Source organism: Suncus etruscus, chromosome 2 (genome assembly GCF_024139225.1).
Source record: "Suncus etruscus isolate mSunEtr1 chromosome 2, mSunEtr1.pri.cur, whole genome shotgun sequence".
Lineage (NCBI taxonomy): Eukaryota > Metazoa > Chordata > Mammalia > Eulipotyphla > Soricidae > Suncus > Suncus etruscus.
The window spans coordinates 18,470,373-18,482,322 of record NC_064849.1 but is presented as its reverse complement, the minus strand read 5'-3'; the positions used below and the strand labels follow the sequence as shown (position 1 = coordinate 18,482,322).

The 11,950-nt window shown below is 50.0% G+C and overlaps 1 protein-coding gene across 1 annotated transcript in view; it reads left to right on the top strand.

Annotated features, from left to right (window-relative positions):
- The window catches only part of INPP5D (inositol polyphosphate-5-phosphatase D), a 48,821-nt gene that overhangs the window by 21,998 nt on the left and 14,873 nt on the right, over window positions 1-11,950 (top strand). The window contains exons 7-15 of the mRNA XM_049769353.1: window positions 36-159; window positions 3,283-3,389; window positions 6,042-6,144; window positions 7,820-8,016; window positions 8,718-8,835; window positions 9,231-9,327; window positions 9,970-10,108; window positions 11,075-11,183; window positions 11,478-11,566. Coding sequence (XP_049625310.1) covers window positions 36-159; window positions 3,283-3,389; window positions 6,042-6,144; window positions 7,820-8,016; window positions 8,718-8,835; window positions 9,231-9,327; window positions 9,970-10,108; window positions 11,075-11,183; window positions 11,478-11,566 — 1,083 coding nt within the window. The remainder of the gene's footprint in view (window positions 1-35; window positions 160-3,282; window positions 3,390-6,041; window positions 6,145-7,819; window positions 8,017-8,717; window positions 8,836-9,230; window positions 9,328-9,969; window positions 10,109-11,074; window positions 11,184-11,477; window positions 11,567-11,950) is intronic.

Sequence of the window (11,950 nt, the reverse complement as noted above, 5' to 3'; positions counted from 1 at the left end):
CTCTCTCCTCTCTCCTCCCTGCCCCCCTCTTTCAGGTGAAGGCAGAGTCCCTGGCAATTCCCCAGAAGCTGCAGCTCAAGGTCGATGTGGAATCTGGGAAGATGATTGTCAAGAAGTCCAAGGATGGCTCTGAGGACAAGTTCTATTGCCACAAAAAGAGTAAGTGCCTGTCCTGTCCAGTTAGAGAGGGCACAGTGTCCTCCCCCATGCCTGATCTTGCTTTCCTGCCTGGAACCAGGTTGAGGTGTGGATTCCTGAGCACTTCTGTCAGGGGACCCCTCCCGATGGCCAGGGCAGTCCCTTCCCATAGCACATGCTCAGTGAGCTCCGCCTATCACTGCTCTGTGCTATGCCTCAACCTCTCTGCACTTCATTTCCTTCCCGGTGAACTTGGGGTGAGATGGCACAGGAGGCTGTGTGCCCCGAACCTTCTGCTGGGGATGAGAGCCTAAGATCACACATAGCTCACAGTAGAACTGTCTTGGGGACAGGAGTCAGAACACCCAGATCTTTGCTTCTGTGGACTTACCACCACCACCCCAATCCTGGAGCAGCTCAAAATGACCTGGATAAGTGGGTCTGAGGTGGTGGGGTAGAGTCCGAAGGCATTGGCAGCCCCTGAAGGAAGAGCATCAGGGATTATTTCAAATGTAGCTGAGGGGAAGGACAAGCCTTGGGGGAGAGACCCCAGCTGGGTATCAAAAGAGCCTCATGGTGGGACAGATATGGGCCCTTTTTGGGGGGAGAAAACACCCTGTGCCTCAATTTCTTCAACCCTGGTCTCCATGGTTCTGCAGTGTGGTGTCAGTTAAGCCACTTTCCCAACCAACTTCATCTCTTCTGGGTGGCACTAGAAAACAATATCTATCAGTGCTCAGGGATCACGCCTGGTGGTATTTGGGGAACCCTTGAGGGATGCCACAGATAAAACTGGTATTGCCCATATAGGGCCCATGTCTTAGCCCTGTTCTCCCTCTCCATCCCAGTTCAGTTCACCTTCTCCTTCCCCAAATATGCAGTGAGCACCCAGAGAAGGGAACCAAAGGGTGAGGACTTCAGAGCCAGGCCTGGAAGTGGGTGGGGAGGCTGGACCCTGCTCCAGATTCATCCCTATGCTGACTATGTGGGGGCAGGGGGTGACACACAGCATAAGCAGTAGAAATTGGCTCAGTGTTCTCAGAACTGGGGAAGTGGTGCCAAGCTGGTTGGGCCTAGACCCCATGGGCAAGAGACCACACAAGGATAAGGCATTTGCTTGCATGTGTTCAACCTCAGTTCCGTTCTGTACCCTGAATACAGAGCAGGAGCAGCCCTGCAACCATCACCTAAAAAAGAGAGACAGGGCCAAAAGTTCTATGTGCCAGGCTGGTCACCATAGCACAAGGGAGCCCAGGGCCTGGGGAGGGAGGGCAGCAGGGTCTTTGGGGCAAGGGGACAGCAGTATTGGGATGGGAGATTTGGGGGTGGTGATGCTGGAGAAGTAGAGTGAAGCCCAGTGAGCTGCAGTTTCCTGGGATGTGGCAGAGGCTCCCCTATTAACCCTGTCCTGGTCTCTTCCCTTTTCATAGCTGGGGTGTCAGAACAACACCCCCCAAAGCCAAAGTCCCTCTGATGTGTGGTGTGCGAACAATGTTATTCATTCTTGGTGGCTTAGAGTCCACTTGGTTTTAATTTTGGTTTTTGAACCACGCCTTGTGATGCTCAGGGGTTACTCCTGGCTGTTACTCAAGTATCACTCCTGGTGGTGCTTGAGGACCATATGGGATGCCGAAGATGATTGAACTCAGGTTAGCTGCATGCAAGGCAAATGCCCATCCCGCTGTGCTATTGCTTCGCCCCTCACAGTCCATTTGGGGTGCAAGTTCTGGAAACACTAGCATCCAATTCAATTTGCATGTCTGTTTTTGTTTTTTTTTGTTTTTGGGCCACACCCGTTTGACGCTCAGGGGTTACTCCTGGCTATGAGCTCAGAAATCGCCCCTGGCTTGGGGAGACCATATGGGACGCCGGGGGATCGAACCGCGGTCCGTCCTACGCTGCGCTTGTAAGGCAGACACCTTACCTCTAGCGCCACCTTCCCGGCCCCCAATTTGCATGTCAAGGGCTGGAGTGCTTGAGGTAAAGCACCCTGCATGCAGCTGATCCCATCATCACATAGGATCCCTGAGCCCTGCTAGGAGTTGTCCCTGAGTGCAGAGCCAGGGCTCCACCAGGTAAGACCCTAAAACAAGCAGAGAAAAACAAAAAACCATAAAGATGGGTCCTAAAAGCTTCAAAGTCTAAAAGCACCCCAGACAGGTGACCCTGGTAAAAGCCTGGTGACCCCAGGACCAAGCAAGGCTGTGTGGGGATCAGGGAGGAAGTCTGGGCTGACCCGGCAGTAGCACTAGGGCAGCCCACAGACAAGTACAGGGAGGGTACCTGTCATGCAAGATGACAGGTTCCATCCCCTGTATCCCATATGGTCCCCCAAGGACCTTCAGGAGTAATTCTGGAGTGCAGAGCCAGGAGTAATCCTGGGTGTGGCCCCAAAACGAAACAAAAAAAAAGCTATGCAGTTTTGGCAGGAGTGATAGTACAACAGGTAGTTTGTTTGCCTTGCATGCAGCTGACTCAGGTTCAATCTTTAGCACCACATATGTTCCCCCAAGCTAGAAGTGACCAGCTCAGGGCCAGGAGTAAGCCCTGAGCATCACTGGGTGTGGCCCTAAAACTAAAACCAAACCAAACCATGTTGTATGCTGAAAGTTCAAATTGTAGTGTTTGATAGAAATGAATGGGTGTTGCTTTCTTTGGGATTCTACCAGCAGACCTAGGTGTGGTGCTTGATGCTGTCTTGATGGGTGACTGGTGCTGGGCCAGGGATCCTCCAGGATCCCATAGGTACAAAGCATGAAACCCAGTCCTCTGAGCTAACTTCCTAGTTGTGAGATGTGAAATTGTGTGTGTGTGTGTGTGTGTGTGTTTTGGTTTTGGTTTTGGGCTACACCCGGTGATGCTCAGGGGTTACTCCTGGCTATGTGCTCAGAAATCACTCCTGGCTTGGGGGGCCATATGGGACATGGGGGATGAACTGTGATCTGTCCTAGGCTAGCAAGGCAAATGCCCATCCTGCTATGCTATTGTTTCACCCCTCACAGTCCATTTGAGGCTCAAGTTCAAAAAACACCAGCATCCAATTCAATTTGCATGTCAAGGGCTGGAGACAAGGCAGACGCCCTACTACTTGTGCCACTGCTCCGGGTGGGATGTGCATGAGGAACAATGGTCCTTTCTTTCCAGTCCTGCAGCTCATCAAGTCCCAGAAATTCCCCAATAAGCTGGTGATTCTGGTAGAGTCGGAGAAGGAGAAGACACTGCGGAAGGAATATGTCTTTGCTGATTCCAAGGTAAGTGAGCAGAGCCAGGAACCACTAAAAATAAAATTAATAATAATAATAAAGAATGAGGGCTAGAGCAATAGTACAGCTATAGAACATTTGCCTTGCATGTGGCCAACCCTGGATGGACCCAGGTTTAATCCCCAGCATCTCATATGGTCCCTTAGCCGAGCCTGCCAGAAGTGATTTCTGAGCACGAAGCCAGGAGTAACCCCTGAGTGCTGCTGCATGTGCCCCCCCCCAAATAATAAAATAAAAATTAAGAAAAAGAATGAATAAGATACTACAGAGTCAGAAAACAAGCTGAGAAGGGTGAGAGGCAGCTGGCTTCAGAGCTGCAGTCAGTCTGGTCTGTCTGCATGCAGACATCCTGGACCCCTGCACTTCCCACAAGGGTTTGTAGGGCTCCTGCAGGTGAGGGGGTTGTGAGATTTCAGGCTTGTAAGATTGGGGACTAAGCCTCCTTCAACTGCTCCTCCTTATTGCCTGAGAGCCCAGTAAACCTGGGGACAGGGTAGTAGCCCCAGATCAGTAGGGCGTCTGCCTTGTCTCCAAGCCTGGGGAACAAGGGCTTCTAGCAAAGACGCAGGCTAGTCCTTCCACCCAGATCCTGCATCCTATGGACAAAATGCTGGGGTGCTGGGGGTGCTGAAACCCAGAACAAGCTAAGAGGGTGGGGAGGGCTGGGAAGAGAAGCAGAGAAGGAAACTGGGAGAAATGGGACAGAGGGCAGTAAACTCTGGCCCATCCCAGGCAAAGGAGGGACCCCAGTGTCCCACAGAGACAGTTCATATTCATGGTGGTATTCTTGGAGGCAGGCTGAGGTTTGTGACAACAAGACTGATTGGCACAGAACTGCCACCCCAGTGAGCTGTATTGGCCAGGCTTGGGTGGTTTCACTTGGTAAACCTGGATTCCAGGTCTGCTCCAGCTGGCAGCTACCAGAACCCCTGCTGCGTGCCCAGGACATGGAAATGAGAAACATGAAGGAGTGCCTTCAAGGGTTCTTTTTACAGTTGCTCAGCTGCAATGTTCTTTTTATATTTTGGGTTTTGGGCAGCGCACAGGGTTTACTCTTGGCTCTGCGCTCAAAAGTGCCTCCTGTCAGGCTTGGGGGACCATATGGGATGCTGGGAATCGAACCCAGGTCTGTCCTGGGTCAGTCTCATGCAAGGCGAGCACCCTAACACTGTGCTATCTCTCCAGCCCTGCAATGTTCTATTGTGATTGAACTTACTCTTTGGTGGAGAGTCTCCCATGCAAATGCTCAAGAGGTGGGAAGCCATCACCTACCAGGCCTGTGGCCTGGAGGGAAAAGGCAGCAAATGACCGGATGGTTTGAACTTGCATTTGGGGACATGACTCAGTGGTAGAGCATATGTTTTGCTTGCTTGAGGCCTTGGGTTTGATTTCTGTACCAACATACATGTATATTATCATGTCTATCTTTTTTGTGTGTGGATTTTGGGCCACGCTCAGCTGTACTCAGAAGCTCTCTGCTCTCTGGCTCTCTGCTCAGGGCTTGCTTCTGACAGTGCTTGTGGGATCACAAAGCTTTCAATGGGCCATGGGGCCATCTCTCTGACCCTTGGCCACCTGCTGTCAGTGATAAACTGACAGTGACAAATCTGTTCAATATTTTTTCTGTGTTTTTTTTTCTGTCTTTTTTTTTAATTGAAATTGTTATGATTTACAAAGTCCTTCTAGTTGTATTTCAAGCATACAATGAATCAGGGACAATCCCACCACCACCTTTTGCCCCCTGGTCTGCCAGAATAACAGGCCCATTTTAAATTTAGATTGTTAGAGTTTGGGTCTCTTTATTCTATTGTTGTTGACTTTGGCTTGGATATTTAGTTCTGTCCTTTTTTTTTTTTTATCTCCACCAATGCACCTGTGACCACATGGCCCTGGCCCCCATCCTATTTTATTTTCTCCCTTCTTAAGTTTTGTTTGTTTGTTTGTTTTTTGGGCCACACTGAGCAGTGCTGGGGGAGGGGGTATTCCTGGCTCTGCCCTCACAAATCACTCCTGGCAGGCTCAGGACCATATAGGATACCAGGGATTGAACCTGAGCCCATCCTGGGTTGGCAGCATGCAAGGCAAATGTGCTACCATGTGCTATCATTACAGCCCGTCTCTTCTTAATTTTATAGAAAAATGCAGAAATATGAGGTAAAACAAAGTCATTCATGTCCTAAGGTTCTATGAAAAAATATTTCTGCCCAATATTGAAATCCTCTGGTGTTCTGGCCCAGTTTTTTTTCAAGCCTTTCCCACCTCACTTTCTTCCTTTGGTTTCCTCTGTCCTACCATTTAGCCCCATTATACAATTTTGTTTTGTTTGGGGCCACACCCTGTAATGTTCAATGCTTACTCCTGACTCTGCACTCAGGGATCACTCCTGCCATGCTGGGGGACCATATGGTAATGGGTGCCAGGAATTGAACCAGGTTGGGTGTGCAAGACAAGTGCCATACCTGCTGTACTGTCATTCTGGCCCTGAGAAAGATTTATGTTTAGACAGGGTGCTCCCACACAGGGTTACAGACCCTACTGGAAGGTTGTCATGTGCATTTTAGAAACTGACCGAGTCTGCTGGAAAGGCAGGTCAGGGTACTGGGAGGGGGGCCCCTCTAAGCATCTGATCTTCCTTCCTAGAAGCGTGAAGGCTTCTGCCAGCTCCTACAGCAGATGAAGAACAGACACTCGGAGCAGCCAGAGCCTGACATGATCACCATCTTCATTGGCACTTGGAACATGGGTATGTCCCTGTGCCCCCCACAGCCCACCATGTCTCCTTGCTCCCTCCCCAAAGCCTCAGGGTTCTTCACAGTGCCCAGACCATCTGTGTTCCTTTCCTCCAGAGAAATGAGCTCCGGGAGGCTTGTGGCCCCAAGACAGCTCTGTGGAACTTGGGCATTTCAGACAGAGAATCAACAGAGCACCTGCTAGCCCTTAGCAGCTCAGCAGGAGCTGTCTGGGGAGAGGGTTAATCAGTGCTGAGCCTGATTTAGTGATGAAGAGGGGGTTGACTAGTTAAACTTGGGTCTTGGGCTTAAGCTATAGCACAGAAGTCAGATGCCTGAGACTTAGCCCATGTCTTCCTTGACATGTATCTTGCTTTATTGTCTTATCTCTAAGTCTCTTTGCTTGTTTTTTTTTTTTTCCACTCCGGAGATACCCAGGTTCTTTCTGGAACATACATTTCCTCTTTTTCTCTCCTCACATCTTTCTAAGTTAAGTCTTGTTCAATGAAAACTATCCTGTTTCACTGGGAAAAAATAAAAGAAGAAGCAAAGTGCTTGCCTTGCACGCACCTGACCCAAGTTTGACCCATCCCACCACATATGGTTCCCTAAGAAGCAACAGAGTAAACCCTGAGCACGGTGTGACCCCCCCCCCAAAAAAAATTGGGTCTTACCTAAAACGCAATGTTCTGCTATAGCATTTAGCTATGCACTATTTATTATGCTAAGTATTGTGCTATATATATATTTATGTACGAGTAGATAATTATTGTAAAAATAAGAATATAATGAACATGTATTATGCTATTTAGTGTAATATTCAGTTAGAAATAAGTTATATACAGCAAAAATCATTGAACTAAATATATATTTCATATAATCTTATACATATAATTATAATACATGTTTATATTATATACTAAATATAAGTTATACTAATTCTTTAGTGGAAATATTGAGCCAGAGTTGTTAGAAGTGGGTACAGGGGGTCCATTAAATATGAATTTCAAAGAGATTTCTTATAGGAAGTATTTGTTCTAAATATTGTCCCTTGTATATATGAACTGTTACTTCAACCAGGTACCCTGAGAAACTCACAGGTTATTCCTGTCTCTGCACTCAGAGATCACTCCTAGTAGTGCCCGAGATCACATCCGGGTCAGCAGCATTTCAAGGCAAATGCCCTCCCTGCTGTACTATCTCTCATCCTAAACCATTTCTATTTTCTTTATTGTATTCTTATGATGTGCATTGCATACTTTATTGTTCATTATTTGATACTTGTTTCTGTTTAGTTTTTTTTTTTTTTTGGAGGGGGAGGCCACACCCAGCAATGTTGGGGACTATTCCCAGTACAGGAATAGCTCTGGGCTGGGACGATCACTGCTGGTGGAACTGGGGGGACCTAATGTGGAGCTGAAGCAGGAATCTGGGCCAGTCTTCAGGCCTTTGACCATCTCTTCCCATCCATGATACTAGTTATCACTTCTATGATGAACGCTATGATATTACTGCGTTAGAGACTTGTTATATTGTTTCCTAAATGGGAGTGGACAGAGATCTCTTCACTCTGCCCTTTTCTTGAGACTCCCACAGCTCAGTTCTGGGCTGAGATCTCTGATAAGGGACTTGATGACGATTCTTGCTGGCGATGGCATCATTCACCAATATTGGATTTTGCTATTGAAGGTAACGCGCCCCCGCCCAAGAAGATCACGTCCTGGTTTCTCTCCAAGGGGCAGGGCAAGACCCGGGACGACTCTGCCGACTATATTCCACATGACATCTACGTCATTGGCACGCAGGAGGACCCCCTAGGGGAGAAGGAGTGGCTGGAGGCCCTCCGAAACTCCCTGCAGGAGGTCACCAGTATCACCTTCAAGACGGTGAGCGCCCAAGTGCACAAGGCTCTTGTGCACGAGTGTGTTTGTGAGAGTGATAGTGTGTGTGCGTGCGTGCGTGTGTGTGTGTGTGTGTGTGTGTGTGTGCATGTGTGCATGACTAGTGTCCAGATGGACCGTGTGTATGTGAGTACAACATGATATTTGTGTGGTTCGTGTCTGGACAGGACGTATGCATGACTGGGTTAGGTGCATGCTTGCAGGATCTTTGCTTGCATGCAGGATGTGTGTGTGTGTGTGTGTGTGTGTGTGTGTGTGTGTGTGTGTGTGTGTGTGTGTGTGTGTGTCTGGGATGCTGCATGCGGTGGGCTCAACCAATCTGCTGGCCCTGCTATTCTGTAAGGGCAGACTCCAACTCGCAAAAACCTCTTAAACCACTGACTGCGCCACGCACAAGAGAGCTAGTCCAAGGTGTCTGATCTTGGCAATTGGACCCCAATCCTCAGATACCCCGACTGCTTTGTCCTTGCAAGGCTGGCAGTGGCTTAATGGTGGGAATTGACAGGGCCCTGGAGTGATTGCACATGGCTAGGTCTCTCCCCAGTTGTTGCTATACAGGCTGCCCCTTCCATTCTGTTTCTTCTTGCTTGGGCATCAGGTCCAGTAGATCTTGTTGTGTATGTATCTGACACTCAGGCCTGAGGTCTCAGCATTGTCTTCCCTGCCCCAAACCCCATCCCTCGCAGATCGCTGTCCACACCCTCTGGAATATCCGAATCGTGGTGCTGGCCAAGCCAGAGCATGAAAATCGCATTAGCCACGTCTCCACCAACACAGTGAAGACGGGCATCGCCAACACTTTGGGTGAGCAGCGCCCCCTGTCTGCACCCCCAGGGACTTCTTCGGTCAGACAGGAGAACGCCATGACCTGGTACGGTCCCCCAGTCTCTGCTATGCAGTTCCACGCCAGCACCCAGCACGTCTAAAGATCTGGCCAAAATACAGCTCAGACTCCAGGGTGTCAGAAGGGATAGTAACACCTCCAATCACCACAATGTAGTGGTTACTATCTGATGTTCTGGAGACTTGGGGCACATCTCTGACCAGTGTCCTGGAGAGAGTGGTGGACTTTTTAGGGCTCCCTGGCTCAGTGTCTTTCTGTCCTGCTGGGATGTGCTCTGTGTCCTGCCCTGTCCCCATCCCTGTCCTGCTCAGTTCCCTGCTCTTCACATAGCCTCGATTTCCACCTCTCCACTCAGGAAACAAGGGAGCTGTGGGGGTGTCGTTCATGTTCAATGGGACGTCCTTGGGATTTGTGAACAGCCACTTGACTTCAGGCAGCGAGAAGAAGCTCAGGTAACTGGCTTATCCTGGGGAACCACATGGAGGTGATTGTCTCAGACCCTCAAAGGGCCACCAGGTGCCCTTGGGACACCCCTGGTCTTGAGAAAAGATACGGATCTCACAGTGGGAGGCATGGGGGGGCCGAAGAACAGAGCAGACTCTTGGTGGACACTGCAGTGATATGGCAGGTGGTAGTTTCTTGCTGGTTCTAGAAATAAAACATATCTGGGCACCCCCAATTCAAAGCCCATCTTCCGGGGCTGGAGTGCAAGCACAATGGGGCAGGTGACTTGCCTTGCATATCTATGTTGGATTCAGTCCCCCAATATCCATGTTGTCCCCCGAGCACCAGCAACACCAGGAGTGGTTCCTGAGTGTAGAGCCAGAGTAAACCATGAGCACTACCAGATATGGCGCCCAAAACAAAGAAAAAAAAGCCCATCTTGCTCAGTGCAAGCTCAGTCCAAAAGCACCACTTAGAACAGTAACAAACTCCATGTTTTTGTTGAACTGAAGGGTACCTGCCCTGCAGCCCTAGCTTGGGCTGCCTGTCTGTTCTTCAAGTTGGCTCAGTCACAGGTACCCCATGCCCCCTCCACCTGCTACAGAGTGCAGGGGTATCAGGTTAAAAAGGCCCCTTTCCCCTGCACTCAGACGGAACCAGAACTACATGAGCATCCTGCGCTTCCTGAGTCTTGGAGACAAGAAGTTGAGCCCCTTCAACATCACGCACCGCTTCACACACCTCTTCTGGCTCGGGGACCTCAACTACCGCGTGGACCTGCCCACCTGGGTGAGGACTCCCCCCGGGGAGGGAGAATCCCCATGAAGGCATTCCAGAAGATCACACAGAAACCCTGCTTGCCCTAGTCACCTCATCCCCGCCACCACCTACCACCCCTTTGCCAAAACCTCATTTGTGGCCACCCTCCTTACCATTACTGTCTCTGAGCTCCCTGCTGGAGGACCCCGAAGTGGAGGGCACCTGAGGATGGACATAGATGGTTTTGTGCCCTTGCTTAATGGAGCTCATGGTCTGGTGGGAAGTGAGTGGAGACAGAAGTGGGCTTGCTTGTTCAGAGTGGAGAATGTGGAACAGAGGTGTGAACAGGGACATAATAGTCAGCTATGCACAACCCTCCCAACATCTAACTCTCCACTGGTTTTCCCAGCTGTCCCCCCTGGGCACCACCAGGCCCTGCCAAGTCTCAATGGGGTTCAGAGTCTCTGATGCCCCAACCTCCCCATCAGCCATTCACTCGGTGGGGTTTGGCCCACCTCTGAGCAGCACTGACATCCAAGCATGGGCTCTCAGACTTCTGGATGGGAGTAGAACCCTGATCCCTATACCTACTCTCAGAAGTCGAGCACAGATCTGGGGTGTTGAGTCTCTCCTGGACTCACAGCAGCTGTGTCAAATCCGCAGAGAGCTATATACCTTCCTCATGGCTGCCACCCCCTTTTCGAAGAAAAAAATCCATAATCCTTCCCCTTGGCAATGTACCTTATTTAATAGGTCAAATGATAAAAATGTCCCTCTGGAGCATTTCAGTACCTCAGCAGGAATTGGGGGAGCAATGACATCCATTTTGGAGATCGGGGCCTGACTTTGATTCAGAACACAGGCAGGTAGAGAGGACAGCCCTGGTTGGTTAGAGAGCAGTGGGGGTACTCAGTAGTCTGGGGAAAGGAGCACCCTGGTATGGTTGTGCCCTCCGTTGATATTTCTTGGGATGGGGGGTGGAATGTGTCTGCACAGGAGGCTGAGACCATAATCCAGAAGATCAAACAGCAGCAGTACCCAGATCTGTTAGCTCATGACCAGCTGCTACAGGAGAGGAGGGATCAGAAAGTTTTTCTGCACTTTGGTGAGAGCCGGCCTGGGGTACAGGAGGGATGGAAATCAGCAGACTCTGGGCATGGGATACCAGAGATAGACAGACCCCAAGCTGGGTAGTGAGGGGAAGGTGGAGATCGACAGACCCCAAGCAGGGAACATGGGGGGTGATGCCCAAGGAGGGAGCTCAGCCAGATCCTGGGGAGCTTGGACAGCTTCTGGGGTGGTGAGTGCCAGAGATGAAGCTTGGAGAGACCCAAGGGAGTTAGGAAAGAACCCAGGGTGGGGGCTTTGGGAATCAACCCAAACTTCCCTGTGATCCCAGAGGAGGAAGAAATCACTTTTGCACCCACCTACCGCTTTGAGAGGATGACCCGGGACAAGTACGCCTACACAAAGCAGAAAGCTACAGGGGTGAGTCTCCCATCCTGCACCCTTCCTTGCCCCTTCACTCAGCCCCTTGGCCACCTCAGCTCACTGGAACTGCTCCCCCTGACAGCCAATGAGTGGAGTGTGAGGGTCCATTTCTATTGAGTCTCTGACTCACATGCTGATGTGTGTCACGAGCAGGAGTCGGTGTCAACTCACCTCGAGATTTGCCCTCCATCATTCGGGTGTGTTTAAAACGGGATCTTTTTAATTTTTTACTTAAAGCATTGTGATTTACAAAGCTATTCATGGCTGAGTTTTAGCATACAATGTTTAAGCAGCAATCCTACCAACATCCCTCTACCAATGTTCTCAGAGTCCATGCCTTCCCTGCCCTCTTTTGTAACATAACAGGCACCTTTGTAAGTT